Raw genomic sequence first — 17,487 nt, forward strand, 5'->3', positions numbered from 1 at the left:
AGGGGAATTTTTATTTTATTTTTCTGGTGACCCTTGTGACCACCCTTATCATCCCCCTTCCTATGTACGTAACCTTTTGGCACACCCTGTATACTATAAAAATTAATATATTTAAATTCAAAATACATTTTGAATATGAATAAAAGAAAGAATAGCGAAATTAGTGCAATAAAATTGATGACGTCATCGATCGTATTTACACAGATGTAAGAACGTGAGTACATAGCACTGCAAATGTAGACATTCCAAACATAGTATTAAGAGTTAAACAGAAATGACACAAGTTCAGAAAACTGAATAAGTAAAGAATGTTTACTATACTATAATGTTACTGAAAAAAAAACATCGAAAAAAAGAAATAACATCCAAAGGTGAACGACTTTAGCGTAAACAATGTACATTATTAAAATGCAAACGTCGAACAATATTATTAAACAATAAAATTGTATCCAATACATTTGATTAAAATGTGCAATAATTTAGTCAAATACATTCTTTACTCCGAAACATAAATAATTTGCAAGAAATCATGTGTTGATAACATTAAAATAATTATAATTATGAAACACACTAAAAGGTTTTATGAAAATAAAAAAAAATAAAAAAACTTTCTTACCGCCTACTGGATCTGTCTCGTCCACGTGGATCATATCGGGTATTCTGTAAAAAAAAAGAAAATTTAAAAAAAAATACCAACATAACAAAATTCGTTTTAATATATTGACTCGTAAACACATATAGATTTTTTATTAATTTTTGTTTGCTCTTTTTTCATTTCAAAATGTAATGAAAACAATTAGTAATAAGTAAATATTAAATTTAGGGTAGACTTACACCCCCAACTTAAGATAAACTAGATATTATTTATTTGAATTACTAATTACATTGAAGGTCTGCGGTCTCTGCCTATTCCTTAGTGTTATAGGCGTGAGGTATGTCATTGTTTGTTGTTGTAATTAAATTAAAAGACGGAACACAACGACTATTAAAACAATTTGGTTTAATGTTGCTATAAATTTAAAAAAGAATTATAATTATTATTTATTACCGATAAATGACAATGCCAAAAATAATCGGTATAAAATACCGGTTTTTTTACAACACTACGGGGAAACTTCGCGCCAAAAAGCCCGTCATAAGTGGGGCATCGAAACTGGACAGCGCTCGGCCTCTCAATATTCGATGAATTTAATAATTTCCCTTCCGAAAATGTTCCCGCGTGAAAGCTGTGCATAAAGCGATGAATAAACTTGATTCATGAATGTTTACATGTATTTAGAGATTTTATAGCGTTCATTATAGTTTCATATCGATAGAGTTCACGCTAAACGTGGCAATTGTAGAGGCCAACATAATGAAGGAGATTGTTCCTTAGAATTGCAACGAAGTTCTTTACTTTTAAAAGGATTTCTGAGTTTAAATCGTGTCTTTACATCCGGCATTCAGAAATATAGCATGAATCCTAGCTTTTGACACTGAGGAACACTTAATTTTCACATATTATCATTAATTACAGTTCAATGTTGAAGCTCTTGATTATTTACTGTAATAATATTTTATTTTTAGTCAAAAAAAAAGATTTCTCATATTTTAATAGGCTGTACCGTGCAATGAATGTTTATAATCTACACAATAGTTGTGCGTGGAATGTTACCGGCCAGTAATACCAAGGCCGCATAAACTCCATTGTGACATTCTAGACAAGCAGGGCACTCTCCAGCGATTTATAATAAGCTCGACTGCAACAGTATTCGGGTCATCTATTTAGGTTTACGAACGAACGTTACGGGACATGTTATTACGATCATACAGCCCTGGTCACGATTCCGAACGCACGATTACATTGCAAATGATGTCTTTTGTCTATTGTTCAACTGGACTATACACGCTCTCTATGGCAAATGATAGAAGTGGCTCTATGTACAAAGTGCCTTTGCCTTTCTAAAACTCAAAGCTGATTTACCAAAACGCTTATTAGAATTTTTAGTATGTTAATTTTATATTTACAGATTTTATGACAAAGGAAACAAATTGTTTTTTTCCGCTCTTCGTTTATTGAGTTAATTCCATTGCCAACATAAAATAGTTACGTAAGAGTTCTCTATTAAATAAAAACCGTTAAATATACCAGTAGACAGATAAATGGTATTTTAAGTGTGGTACATAAAATTAGAATGTTTTATCTACATTGCGTTATTTTGGCAAAATGAATGCAAAACGTTTATTTAATAGATATCATCAATTAAAGTCTGTTACCGCAACATGTTTGCTTTAAAAAAAAACATTATGTACCGTACGTAAAAAGAAACGCGACTTCGTTCCGGCATTTCATGGTTCATAAAAAATATGTCTGAGATCGTAGTTAAAAGAGCACAAGGACGTATAAACTTAAATCACAGATTAATTTAAAATAAATAATTAAACAAATTAATACATATTCAGAAAATATCAATAATTTTTTATGTAATTCAGAGTAAAATTAAATACCAAAAATTGGTTTCAGAATTAAATTATCGTATGTTATTTAATCTGGATTGTTAAGCGATTGACGATTGTTATTCCACTTATCCCTGTTTAAACATTTATAGGAAATATCACAAAGAGTTAGTTTACTTTAAAAACCGATAAAATGTACGATTCGCGATATTGCACATCACTATTCTCGTCACGTACTAGCGTAGGAAGATATGTGTCATGTTTACGGATTATCTAAGTAAAATACAGCCACTAAATTTATCACAGACAACTTGAATCTACAAATTTATTTGCTGTCAACAATCGTGCTCCTATTTTACATACTGACTTGTTACTTTCAAAATGAAAAATGATTCAGATATGCATTTATGTTTATCAAGAACAAGTGAAATTTAAAATTTTACTGAATAGAAATGTTCATTAGAATACGCGGCACGTCACTAGTGATGCGCTCGTACTTTAACATGTTAGCTGCCAGAATGATTTTTCGAGAAACGAAAAAGATTGACCCGCTGTTTATAAGCTTTATGGGACCTTGCGGATCACGCTGTATACAACAATTCGATTAAAAAACGTCCGACAAGCCACAGCGAGGTGTTGAATAGAAGTATGGCTTGTCTGACACATAGTCCGACACGGCCTGATTGAAACGTTAGCTTGTCGGACATATAGTCCGACATGGCAGCTAACGTGTTAAGCGGGTCTATGATTTTTTTAAATCGTTAAATCCTAAATAAATACCCATGAGAATTGTATAATAATTTATTCCATATTTCGATAGATGCAGAAAAGTTTGTTCTGTATTAGTGATGCGACCCGACTTCTCTCGATGGTACCGGCATTAATTTACGTCTCACGTTTCGTGATTGAGAAACATCTGTATAGTTATCATAAGATCGTCATCTGTTGAGTTACAGTATATATTTAGTATTGGATTACATTACAAACAAACAGACATGTATTTAACAACAACATTGCTTACAATCATAATATATCATTGTTTCTATTCTGATGACAGTTGCAGTATGAAAGCAATTCACTAATAGGAATAGATAAATTACATAGCGTGTAAATATTATGAAAGTCCTGAAATTTAGACCATTAATACACAATAAATAAACATCTCTTAAGGTAATAGTGATTTTAGATGTTCCTTAAAAACATACTTCTATGTACAGTCAGGGCTCTACGCGGTGTTTCATGATGTTCTACATAAAATTAGTCGTGTAACCCTAACCGACCTTTTTTCGTATAGAAACTTTTAAAAGCCGCGTTCTTTAAGCAATTGTTTCTCGATGTATCATTGATTACGAAACCTTGAAACAAATAGCTATTAGGATGTAATACCGTCTGATTCCCGATAAAACCATCGAGGATATTTATTTCCTAACCATTTCGTTGCTGAATCATAGTTCTTACGGTGACAGTGTACTAAGTGGGACGGAAATTTATTTCTTTGATTATAAAATTTTCATCTCGAACACAAAACGTGTAGCAGTAGAGGTATGGTCACTTCAATGTCTTAGTAGCGCCATACGACTCGTCTCTTGTCAGCTTTCTCGTGTCAAGGTGACATTCTCTCTGAGTCGGCACGTGGGCAATAGTGAGTGTTGTACGTTGACTGATTGCTGGCGACTTGCAAATGCATGTGTTGGTTTATTTGATAAAATGAAATAACGCATGGCATGATGTTATCTTTTTTTGACAATAGAAAATTATGAACATGCAATGTTCATTTCATTGTGACCTGAAGTCGACTTTGATAAGATGTTATACGATTCCTATTTTCTCCCTTAATAAGTAGCTGTTTATTTAAGGATGTTTTCCTAGTTATCTAAATCCAATATGGATAAATCTAAATAAATTATTACTTATTTGGCTTCTTAGGTTATAAAATATATTCAAAACAATATTTTATCTGTGGTCGTTTCCCGCGCATAAATTCTTCATTCCCGTTTCAGATGTCACTTGTTACTTATGGTTAGCGTTTGGCATGTCTCTCCGTTGATAAGTCTAGACATCTTGTCCTATAAATTTCTTAAAGATCAAGAAGCCAAGTATTTATTATTCAGTTACGAATCTAGAGTTCTAGGTAACTTTGGAATTAAGACTTCAGTGGCGGCCTATTTAGGTTTCACAAGGTTGGATATGTTTTTTACATTACATTATTATTTAATTAAATATTGCCTTCATCATCAGCTCACTATACGTCCCCACTGAGGAGCTTGGAGCCTACCCAAAGTTAACCACGCTGGCCCAGTGCGGGTTGGTGGACTACACACATATCATTGAATTTCTTCTCATATATGTGCAGATTGCATCACGATGTTTTCCTTCACCGTAAGAACGTCGGATAAATGTACATATGTAAATCGGAAATCTAAAAACACATTGGTACATGACGGGATTCGAACCCAGGACCTGGAGATTGCAAGTCAAGTGCTTGACCCCTGAGCCACTGACGCTCCTATCTTACTTATGAATAATGTAGTATTGTAATGGTGAAAGATTGTTTTTTAAACCAGTCAAGTTGTTTTAAGTTTACTGCTTATAAATATAGATAAGTTTCCTCAGTTATAAATCAGCTCTAATATTAGACTATTCAAGACCTAGATGACGAAATATATCAAGATCACTAAAACACTTTAATTTACAGACATAATTACTTAGATGTTGACAGTTTGTCATATTTCGTAATTGCCTACATCTTTATAATTATTCTGACATTTTAGTTGTGTAATAAATATTCCTTGAGTCATTGGATTTATACGAAACACAATTTATAAAATAGGACCCAAAACTGCATAATCATTGAGATGTATTTACTTTACTATATGACTTAGCAGAGCTCAATAGAGCTAAATGCGACACATATTAAAAATTGAAAAATAACTTCAAATTGTTGCTGCAATCCCTGCTGCTAAATTTCTTCCTTCAACTTCGTTTCCGGCCCCCCAGGTCTAATTTAAAAAGCATCGTATTTTAAAACGTTACCTTAAAACGCCTTTTAACGAACGATAAAAAAGCGTACTTGCGTATAACTTGCCTTCCACAATATGCTTAGATTTTATTATAAGAAAAAATAAAAGAATATTAGTCACGTGTAGATTTGAGGAACAACAAAACGCCTCCGTACTGTCTAAGTGGTGCCTTATCAACAAAATTATATGGTCTTGTGTACGTATAAATTATTCCTATGTCCATACATGTCAAAGTTAATGAGTGCCGCCTATTGTTGTGGAAATATTTTATTGTAATTGTTCGTGACGTGTTCCCATCGTCACGGGATGAGTCAATCGATATTTATTTACGATTATTTATATGTATAGATGTAAGATTTTTTAAATGTATTCTTAGTTTTAACAGTGGTAGAGCCCGCTTTAACATCTTCGCACGAATTGGCCCGGCTCACCCGGTGAAAGTCCACGACCACACAGAAGACAGGCGTCAAGTGGAAGCAATTCCGCGTTTCGTCTGATGAGTGTGCGTCCCTTAGGCCTAATTTAGTCCTCTTTCCCTTCCCTTTTTCTTATAAGGAAAGAATGGAAAGCGGAAGTGGACTTTACCCGATGAGAGGATGCATGGAAAGGGAAAATATTTTCTTTCTGTGCATCCTCTCCTCCGTTGATTAAAGGTAGGCAATGCATATGCAATTGCGTATGTCTATGAGCAACGATCACTTCGCTATTTCATCGATTTCAGGTCGCCGCTCGCTCGTTTACCACCTTATGATATAAAAAAATTGTAACTTAGTTCATTGGTAAACGAAATCTTAATTACAAAATATATTTTTACGTATAAAATTGTTACTTAACGTAGATTCCCCTTACTGTACCTACATGTCTCCCTTAGTAGCCGATTAACAGTTGACTATGACAGTTATAAATAAGTCAATGCCACACTTATTTTAATGCATCAATTAAAAAAAAACATGGTTTATATTAATAGAGTGAAGTCTAGGCGCCAATGAACACATCCTCTTTATAAATTCTTTGTGCCTTACTTGGATCATACCATAGGTAGCTTGTTTACATATGTTTGAATTAATAGATTTAATTACAATAATAATATGAGTACCTACATCACTGTTATGTAATATATACTATAATGTATTATGTATAATAATATATAATATGAATAAGAATTAAGATCGAACTATATGTTATGGAGAAATACATTTGTGACTTAATTTAATAAAACTATACATTGCTAGCAGTCGCCGACCGCGCGGGTTTAAAAAAGACTAATTAGTAGTTTATGTGTTCTATATGTAGTAATTTCATGGATATCTATTCAGCAGTTCTGGAGATACCTTCAGACAAACATCCATTTATCCATCTACGTAAACATTCGCATTTATAATATTAGTGGTAAGAAGTAAGATAGTTGCATAATTTTGTTTAATAATATAGAAAAAAAATATATGCGCAGGGAGAGATCAAAGTTTAAATAACTTTGATCTCTCCCTGCGCATATTTGACAGAACGAGATAAAAAAAAAAATACAAATTTGTAACATGTCAGTTGAGTTTTCCTGAATGACGTTGAATTGTTAAATTAATTGATAATAGTTAACACTTTCTTCGACTTCCAATATTCTTAGATAGCTACACCCTACCCTTTGTCCGATTTTCATAAAACCTTTCATGAATTTCTACCATTGCATCGCTCCTATAAACTGAAGATAAAAAAATCTTCAAACTTTCAAAATGACATTAAAGTATCCAAAACATTTGAGGTGAACCGGCTCCCTTGATACCAGACCGTTTGCGGGTTCAACGGCCGCCCGCTTTCAAAACCAGTTCCGAGATAAAAAAAATATGCTCACGTACTCTTTGCAACATGTCACCAACTTGATAGGTGCACCTTTTTGTTGTCAGACAATGAGCTAGAAGCGTCCGGGAATCTATTTATGGCGTAAGAATAACAAACGGACACTGGATTAACTTTATAAGTGCCTACATTTATATTCAACGATAACGCGCCACAAACGCGTGACGTTTTCGCAAGTGACAGACAATGTCAACCAAGGCCGAAACAGCCAGTTCTTTTCTTTTTATTTTGAAAAAAAAAACAATCAATATATTTTAACGACACCAATTTTAAAAAATGTCACATGTTTTGTTATTAAATTAAATTAAAGATTATAAATAAATCACGCTTATGTTAATTATTTCCGCGAACCAGAGACTAAAGAATTCGATATTTATACGTGTCTCAATGCAATGATGGGAATCACTTTTGTAAATAAAACAATTCTAAATTACTGAAAAGATAGAGAACAAGGACTACTAAGCCTGTACTCTCTATAGTGGCGGATACCTTCGTTAACCCTTCTTACTAATATATAATAATTAATGCGAATGTATGGATGGATGTTTGTTTGAAAGCATCTCCGGAACGCTTCAACAGATCTCGCTGAAATTTGGCATACATATAGAACATAGTCTGGAAAAACACATAGGTTACTTTTTGTGTTTTTTTTTATTCCACGGGGACAGAGTCGTGGACGACAGCTATTAATGAAATAAAATTAATGATTGTTATCTGCCGGAGTCTGGAACTAGACACTAAGTTATGCAGCTTCCTCGTATTAGTGTTTATAATTCTACTGGATAGATTCAATAACTGTATATACATTTGTGCTACTTTTATGACATTGGCACTGTTTTCGCAGATGTTCCGACCATTGTTAAGATCTTAACCTAATATAGACTTATTTGTTGAGAGCTGAAGGATTTTAGTAAGACACTTTTAGCCCATAGGGAGTCGTACACCAGATTGATTATATCTTTTGTGAACATTAAATAAAGATTACATATATTATGAAGAGGAAATTATTCAGAACTAGCTGGCGACTACGCATACTTGGTATTAAAAAAGAGTAGCCTATGTGTTCTTCCAGACTATGCTCTACATCCTTGCCTTTCAGCGAGATCCATGCAGCCGTTCTAGAGATAGCTTCTAACAAACATCCATCCATACATCTAAACATTCGCATTTATAATATTAGTAAGATAAACATTACACAAGTTTTTTACTAATAGGTAAAGTCTAGTCTAGTCTTTTGCATTTTAAATGTTGTTTATATTGGTTTACTTTGATCATTTAAATTCTAAGGGAACAGTTTTAAGCCTGTTACGATTTATTATCATCAGCTCACTATAAGTCCCCACCGAGGGTCTCGGAGCCTACTATCTATAATACCATATTCGTTGAACTTATCGATGTTTAAATTAAAACGAAAATTTTCGAAAGTAAAATTCTAATCCGAACATAATTATTGAGCAAAAGTGTTTCAACGTTTATTATGCATACAAGCCGTTCCTTTTTCAAGGCTCAGTGAAACTGGTTTTCGTGCGACCAGAAGAAACTTCGTACCTTCATGTTTTATCAGTTTTATTAGGTCTTTAAAAGGCATTTTTGTTTATTAATGTGTCCGACGTATCCAAGTGCTTTTTAAGTGATATTTAAATGCGGAAAAGTTGGTGGCGTTTTTTTTATCGATAACACAAACAATTAATATTAAAAAGATTTTACATTTCGATTCATAATGATATTGAAATAACGACCTTATATCGCTGTGGTTGAAGTACGGACTAATTAATTGAATAACTAGTTTTTGCCCGCGACTCCGCGCATTAAGAAAACCTTGATAAGTAGCCTATGTGTTCTTTCAGACTACAACGGTGCCAAATTTTATCTAGATCTATTGATATTCATCCATTTACACTTTCGCATTTGTAATATTAGTAAAAAGTAAGATTAGTAATTTTTTTTCTTTCCAAATTAATTTTGTATTTCATTCAATTACAGGATCTTCTGCTTCCTCAATGTCTGTTATTATTTTTGATGCCCACGAAGCAATTCGTTCCATGATGATTTTTTTAGAAGATATGCCCGTCCATTGTAACTTTTATATGCTGGAAGTATAGCTTGACTAATTTGATCGATAAGTATGTCAATTAATTCATATTCTTAGCTTCTTTGGTATTTTAATTTTAAAAGATCGTCCACAGTTATAGGTATGTGGCGAAGTCAAAACGTCCAGACGTTATTTTTCAACAAAAGAGATTTGGCAACATGGAGCGAAATTTTATTTGAACGAATTAATAATATTCTTTAGTCTAAATGTAAATAGCTATAGGCATTATGTTCTTGACCTTGTTTCGTATTTATTGTGCCGTGCGACTGTGTGTGTAAATATATTCGGTTTTTTTTCGTTCGTAAAACAAAATGGTGTCCAAATTTACTAATTGAATAGTCCATTATTTCTAACGATTTGATATTACTGTAATTTGATTATTAAGATGTCAATTTATAATTTGATTGAAATCTAAAGGTTTTTTTAAATTTAATTTACAATATCTACGTAATAGTGTATACATCATTTAAGATTTGATGAGTATGAATAAGGAAAAGTAATGTTGGCTCAGGATCACGGAACTTTATTTTAAATAACAAATTACGTGCAATAAAAAACTTGGATGAATAGCCATTGGTTATCTTTTTTAATATGTATTTCTCTTGTTGTTTGAATACGGTATTTTATTATGCCTATTCAAGTGCAGATGTTCATTATTAGCTTAAAACTGTAAGATAAATACGCTAAAATAACTTTCTGAAATTCAATGATATCGGAATATTTGCGTTACATTTTCTACGGATGGATGTTTGAAGTTATCTTCAGAACGACTGTATAGATCTCGCTGAAATATGCCAAGAACGTATAAGCGTATCAACAGGTTAAAAAGATTTTTTTTTCTTAATTCCAAGTGGACGGACTCGCGGGCGACAGCTTGTATCAGTGTAAGTCTTGACTTGCAATTTGTCTGACTCAGCATATCGCATACGTAGGACGTGTTCCTTGCAAAACGTTCGCGATAAATGCAATGAAATGCATGTTTTTTTGCATACCTCGCACGTCCACGTCGCGAAACAACACTGATTAGATTTCTTTCGCAATTTAATACTCCAGTGGAATTCATTTGGTTGTGAAATAGTGTAACGTAGAATGTCACAGTACTCCGACGTAAAGAGTTACTAAAAAGTATATTAAAAATATTAGGACAGTAAATAAAATTGAAAAAGAAAAAAAACCGAATAATTAACTAAAATATGTTAATAAAAGGAGTCCCTTTAGGCACGGTCCCGAAGATACTGGCAGCGTTCCCCCTCTGTACAGCTAAACTAATTCTTTGACCGAGGAGCTCTTCGGTCCCCTGTGATGTCGATTAATTTTTTGGAAATGTCCTTAAAAAGTCTTAAAGCGCTAGGACCCCACGGACCAAGGGTCTCGACGCCGAATGGGACAAAATGATATTCGGAGCCTAGACCCCTGTATTTGCATGCTTTTGCATTTTCAGCCGCTTCACAAGCCGCACCCGCTATGTTGTTGGTTCCATGTAGATGGGAAGGGGCCAGCGTGTCTGAACAGGTTGCATCCCATACCAGCACCCGACCCATCTTCCATGGAATAAAGAGTTACTTACATCTCTTATGAGATATCTACAGATATAACCTTTTTCAGTGGATTGGTCGTTTCTGTATTTTATGTAACTTTAAAAATACTACTGTTTAGAAATAGGAAAGTTTAATTTAAGTAGCCCAGTGCATGTTTTAATGCATTAAGTTTGAAAAATTTATTACGAACTTTTTTTTACTTCATCATCATCATCATCATACTCAGTCTAAACTTGTCCACTGCTGGATGTAGGCCTCCCCCATCGATTGCAACAAAACCCCGGTCCTGTGCCGCTCGCACATTTTTTACTTAAATACATAAAAGTTTTTTTCGTTCTTTAATTCTTAAACGTATTTGAAATCTCAATGCATTTCATATTCATTTTCTTGCCAAAACGATGACAGCATCTTGTCATTTGCAGTATTTCACGGCAATTAAAACTTTTTTTTTTCTCAGAATACTTGTATGCATGGTTTAATGCAATGCGTTTGAATTAAATATATACGCGTGTTAAAAATAATTATGTCGTTATTATTCTGTTCAGTTATACACAGAAATTACATTGAACAATAGAAAAAATGTCACTTACGATGTTTCTTGTTTTTTTAATGAACATAGTTGCCAAGTGAGGGTTCACGCGTTGTCTATTCTTAAATCCAGCTAGCGAACGGAAAACGTGACCGAAATTTGGCACTATTTCTGTTTATTTTTTTAATTGAATTAGATAATGATTTAGTTCCATATTGTTTCTATTCGTGTTTATATTTGTTAGTTAAAATTTTAATTCCTTTTTGACTATGATTCATCGTGTAAATCTCCAATCGATCTTAATTGTGATTAATATAATTACTACGTTATAGGTTTCTTCCACTAAAGCATAGTTTTTTCTGATTTACATCATCATCAGCTACACGTCCCCACTAAGGGGCTCGGAGCCTACCCTAAATCAATTCTAGTCCAGTCCGGGTTGATTGACTTCACACATATCATTGAATTTCTTCGTGCAGGTTGTAGCACGATGTTTTCCTTTACCATAAGAACGTCGGATAATTTTTGATTTTACCATTCAAGAAAAAGATTAATTAATGAATATTTCCTATAACAGCATCGTTACAAGTGATAAGACTTGTTTATCTTTTTCATGTAAGCGTATCAACTTTAATCATTGTCATCGGATATCACAAAATTACGTGCAATAAAAAATCATGTTGATAAAAATATGGCTTGCGGCCAACATTATATTAGCGTCCGGTAGATTGACACGTAATTAAGAATAACCTTTACCTAATGGAAAGTTGCTATGTCATTAAAACATCTTCATGATACAGCTAAGGGTTCCAGATCCGAACGAACAGCTGAACGACTGAGCCGAGGTGATCACGAAAGCTGGAGACTCTTAGTGTCGAAGGCTAAGATCCCATTTTGTTGATCGCGCCAATGTAGTTAGTTAATATCGATAGATATTCAAACTTTGTTTTGGTTTGAGCTACAAGCGCTAGTTTAATCAGGTGGTTTCCAAGACATCATGTTTTTTAAATCTTGATATACTACATGGTACATAGATAGAATATTTTATAGGTCTTCGCGACCATGTTTTTTTATCAATCATACAATTACACCAACATGATTACTACTATTGCACCTCTTTCAAACCTAAGATTGAACCAATTATCTGCAGTTAAATGTAGAAACTAAAAATAAGGTCGTAGGACACCAAAATGCATCGCCATAACAAACTTGTTGTTGGGTTCTTTTTTAATGTGACTGAGAGAAATGCCAATGACTCTTTTGGTTGTCAGAGTTTTCAAGACTTCTTTCCTATCGGCCGTACTGTTAACTCATCTGAAGTACACACCCAAGAGTGCTTTCGTCTTCTCCCAAAAGGCTTAAGATTTAATCTTATTGGAAATGTTTAACATGTGGGTCACCTTTAAACGACGTTAAGTCGGCGTTTCGATAAATTATTTCTTTTCAATCGAAAGATGAAAAATTTATTCCTTGACTAATCTAATATTTTGTTTAGTAATTGCATTATAAAGTCTTAATAGATCACAATAAAAATGTTTTTTTTATGTATTGTTATTTAGTTTATCGAAATTAAACTTCAATTAAAAAATTACAAAAGTTTTGATATGCACACAGCAAATTTAGAACAAACAAAATAAATAATAGTTTCAAAATCTTATGTTTTGTAAATACCCTCATTGCTTTGCGACCTTTACCTTTACCAAATAAATTCAAAAAAGAAGATAACTAACTTACTGATAATTATGAAAGGAATTATACAAATATAAATAATGAATGCTCATAATTCTTGTCTAAAAGAACTCGATATAAAAGGCAAAATAAAATGGCCAATGAGCCGTTCACTCGGCGCCTAACTTATGACTACTCGAGTATCTGCATCGGGCATGGTCTTGTCTTGCTAACGGTCGAGAGGCTTAACCGGGTGACACTGTCGCAAGAGAGTCGCACACGGACTTCGCAGACCCACATACCGGTAGCTTCTACTTCCAATAAATTAAAAAAAGCCGCCACTTTCAAATCCCAATCGCCGTATAAGCGAACTTACCTTTTACAAGTTTATACACATTACACAGGTACAAGAAAATCGACTCCAATTCGGCTGTTTCACAAGTAATTGCACATCCAACGTGTCATACACAGGCACAAGATTAAAATTCACTCAAACTAATGTTTAACAAAAGAAACGAGACTATAATTGTGCTAGCTTACGTTGAGCGCGTTCGATCACCGCGGGCGCTCGATCGCGACTGACGTTGCGCAGGCGCTGCCTGTCGATTCTAATTTTATCGACGCAGTAACACGAGATAAAGCCGCTCTTTATTAGAGCTTTTTTATTTGTTTTTGCACAAGTCTAACCGGACAATATTGTACAGTTTTTGATAGCAACCTCTGTGATGAACATCCATCGTAAACTGATAGTCATCACTCACAATATATCCAATGCTTTAAGATTTTTATGACTACCCGCACTTTGTACAAGAGTTAGCGAAAATGTAGAACTGAATTGACCTTTAACGCATATTAACATATTCAACGTAAAGGGTTACATGTCTAATGAGAGAGATGTAACTCTTTACGTCAGGTGGGTTTTATAAAAAACAAGATGCAACTAATTATAATTATTTCTACTGATGAAATTATCTTTCTTCCTTCTCGTTCTAAACATTACGGTAAAGTTAAATATTTTCTTTACGGATATTTGTTTTATCGAAACAAAAACGTTTTGAAGACGAAGTAAAATATATATTTAAAAGAGAACGCCTAAATAACGATTGCTTTGTACCTCGTTTGAGTGAACTTTAGAGCGTTGGTTGCGAAATGTGAAGGTCTTTTACTGGTGCAGTTTTCGTGCACTGAAAAGGTTGCGCTTTGAAAGTTATGCTTTAAACAATGAAGATGTTTGATGCAAGTGAAACAATTATTAATTTGCTTTTATCTCTTTTTGTGCGGACTCTAATAACTTTGTTTTTAAAGCATTTGTTAGAGTCGACACAAATGGAGATTAAACTATGGATTATACGTTGAATCACTTCCTCTGAAACAAAGATAACATATTGACATTCAATGCTGATTCACAAACAGGCGCAGGAAAATTTCGTCAACCGTTTGTTGTTTATGGTTAAGGAGGTTTTAAATAGTAAGAATGACGTCATTTTGTATTTATTATGGAAATATAGGCGTTAATTTGGTAATAGATTACAAGATAATTTAATAAGCCCTTTTGAAAGTCATAGAGCTCCAGGGGCATAGGTAAAACCTGAATATTTTTATGTGGAACTTCCCTCATATAATTATGAAACTTAGGCTTATCGTACTTATACTAGCTGTCGCCTGCGTCTCCGTCCTGTTTTAATAAATCTTAGTAACCTATGTGTTCTTCCAGACTATACATATATGCCAAATTTCAGGAAGATCTGTACTGCTGTTCTAGATAGAAAAATATCCATTGAAATATTCGCATTTAGACTATCGGGTTGATTGATCTAATATTAGTAGACATCGTCTAACTTTGTTCATGCTCAGTCAGATGGACGCCAAATGACATATCATTGCCAAAAATTCATAATGGCATTGATATTTTCGTCCCCCGACATCTATTGTTATAGTTTCCAAACATTACAATATTTGGAGCACTGGTCGGTGCCCAGAGTTACATGTTAGTGCCAAAATATTTCAGTTACTTCCCTTGACCTTGATTTTTAGCTGCCAACTGAAGTAAAAAGCTTTTGTTTACATAAGTTCTGGTAATTGGCCTAGATTGTGATAGAAATGAGTACCTACTGCCAACAACTATTACGAGGCGACTTAGTAAATACTCTTTGCACATGAAAAGGGACGTTCCAAACTTAATCTATGGCGTTACCATGACGACGTAAATACAAACATTGTTTTTGAAATCGAAGCGATATGCTGTGCATTGAATTAATCACAAAATACTGGAATTTATACCTAAAAGGTTCTTTCAAACGTTTAGAAATTTCACCATAGACATCGTGCTTTTAAGGGATGGATTTGAATGTAATGGATAAATTACGTTTACTAAAAATCGACACGGAATTACGACCACAGATCAAAATGAAACCAATGAGTCGTTATTATTTCCTCACCACCACAAATCCTGTAGAGCAATTCTTCGTTTTCGCATCTACTGCCGCCTGGCTCATCCGGAAGACTGGTCAAGAGTTTGAGCAGCCTAACGAAGAAGACGATCCCAATGCAACAATAGCAAGCATACTAGACGTACTACGTGAAAGAGAAATAACCGTTGATTTCTCTTCACACAAACTCAAACAAGGTTATGGAGACCAAGTCTGTTATATTTTGAATGTTTTGGCCGATGAGGCGTTCAAAAAAGAAAATTTTGAATGGGAGAAACCAATCATCGATATCCCTGATCCTGAAGAATTATCAGATGACGTCGATCAAATAGAAGATGAGACAGAAATATTTCTCGATAAAATCGAAGAAGAGATGATCGGTCATTCAGATGATTCTGGTGACGAGAATAAAGAGGAAAAAGAATCAATGAAATCTGTTACTATGGTACATGATTGGGAAGAATGGAAATTGGAATTAGAAAGAGTTGCACCAGCTTTAAGATTGAAAATATCGGCTGATGGACGAGATTGGCGAGCGAGATTATCTCAAATGGAAACCTACAAAAATGAACTATTGGAAAGACTCAAAACAACTGGATCACAATTGAACAAAGTACACAACAACATTAGTTCAGTAATGGATAAAGTTTCTGCACGTGAAAATATTCTGAACGAACAATTTGAACCTCTTGTTAAAGAATATGGTTCACTTTTGAACGAGCTAAAGAAAGCTACTGATGAATATAAAGAAGTGAGTGCCGGAGTTACTGAACGACAGGAGAAATTGAATGAAGTGACTGCAAAGGTAGAAAATATTAAGCAGAGAACAGAACAGAAGGGATCTTCTATGAATGATACTTCTCCTTTGTTATCCGCTAAGAAAGCTGTGGAAACTTTAAAAAAGGATATACAAGAATTAGATTTTCAAATTATTGTTTTATTGTGGCTTTTGATATCAAAGGAAAGTCCGAAGAGTAATATTTTTTTGACTAATACTGAAACTGGAATCTTAAATAAGGAATATTGAAATACTAAGCTAAGTTTAGTTAATTTAATTTCTTTACGGAGAGATAAGATTTATTATCTATAAATAAAAAAGTTGTTATGAACAAAATTTTTTTTCTTATATATTTTCATACATGAAATAAAAACTTTTTTGGGACATTGCATCAATCGCCTGAATGTAAAAACTAAAATAAAATTTCATATAAAAGTGATTGTAATGTTATATTTTAATCATTTTTCTTAGATTAATAATACAAAATCAAGCTTACAACATTTTTGGGATTTTCAGAGTAAGCATTTACAAAATTTTTCGCATTAATTACAAAGTATTTAGAATATAAAGGCATAAATATGATAGAATAAGCATTTTAAAAAATGTAACATGTGTATTATGCTTTAATTCCGAGGTGACAATTTTTTTTTATGTTATTTTTTTTTACAGACATGTTATTTTTATTTTTCATATTTTAATAAACAATTGTAGATACATAACATCTTTAAATTAAATAAACATTAAAAAAAAATAATTTTGTTTAGGAATAGAACTTATAAGGGTTTTTAACTTTGGTAATTTTAGGAATCATTGTAAAATCTACACAATTTCTTGCATTATTTTAATTATTCTTAATTAATTTATATGTTATCTAATTTGTTTAATACAATTAAAAACTTAAAAATGTGTTTAAAAATAAGATTTTATTTTTAGTAAAACATATTGTAAACAAATTAAAAAAATATATATGTATATAAGAATACAGTTGTTATAATTTAATTTTTTACAGCTGCAATATAAAAAAGCAAGATAATAAAAATCTTAAAACTATCGCAATTAATAAAAAAATAAAAAAAATACTCAATAAAAATAAATAAATTATTATTTAAGCAGATTTATATTTTACTCGATGTCATTTAAAAAAAA

General features: G+C 33.0%; 2 protein-coding genes across 2 annotated transcripts in view; one reads left to right on the forward strand and one right to left on the reverse strand.

Moving 5' to 3' along the window:
* The window catches only part of LOC106120759 (myosin light chain kinase, smooth muscle), a 32,635-nt gene extending 18,904 nt beyond the window's left edge, over nucleotides 1-13,731 (reverse strand). The window contains exons 1-2 of the mRNA XM_013316184.1: nucleotides 13,511-13,731; nucleotides 617-660 (exon numbers count right to left, since the gene is read on the reverse strand). Coding sequence (XP_013171638.1) covers nucleotides 617-650 — 34 coding nt within the window. The 5' untranslated portion in view covers nucleotides 651-660; nucleotides 13,511-13,731. The remainder of the gene's footprint in view (nucleotides 1-616; nucleotides 661-13,510) is intronic.
* Nucleotides 13,732-15,343: 1,612 nt separating this feature from the next.
* Nucleotides 15,344-16,653, forward strand: IFT57 (intraflagellar transport 57). The gene has a single exon (XM_013316033.1). The coding sequence runs from the start codon at nucleotides 15,472-15,474 to the stop codon at nucleotides 16,588-16,590; it is 1,119 nt and encodes a 372-aa protein (XP_013171487.1). The 5' UTR covers nucleotides 15,344-15,471; the 3' UTR covers nucleotides 16,591-16,653.
* The last annotated feature ends 834 nt before the right edge of the window (nucleotides 16,654-17,487 follow it).

This window comes from Papilio xuthus, unplaced genomic scaffold (genome assembly GCF_000836235.2).
Source record: "Papilio xuthus unplaced genomic scaffold, Pxut_1.1 DF826949.1, whole genome shotgun sequence".
NCBI classification, from domain to species: domain Eukaryota; kingdom Metazoa; phylum Arthropoda; class Insecta; order Lepidoptera; family Papilionidae; genus Papilio; species Papilio xuthus.

What these genes read in the sequence shown, in the direction of transcription:
- IFT57 (XM_013316033.1), top strand. Translation starts at nt 15,472, where the DNA reads ATGGATTTGAATGTAATGGATAAATTACGTTTACTAAAAATCGACACG.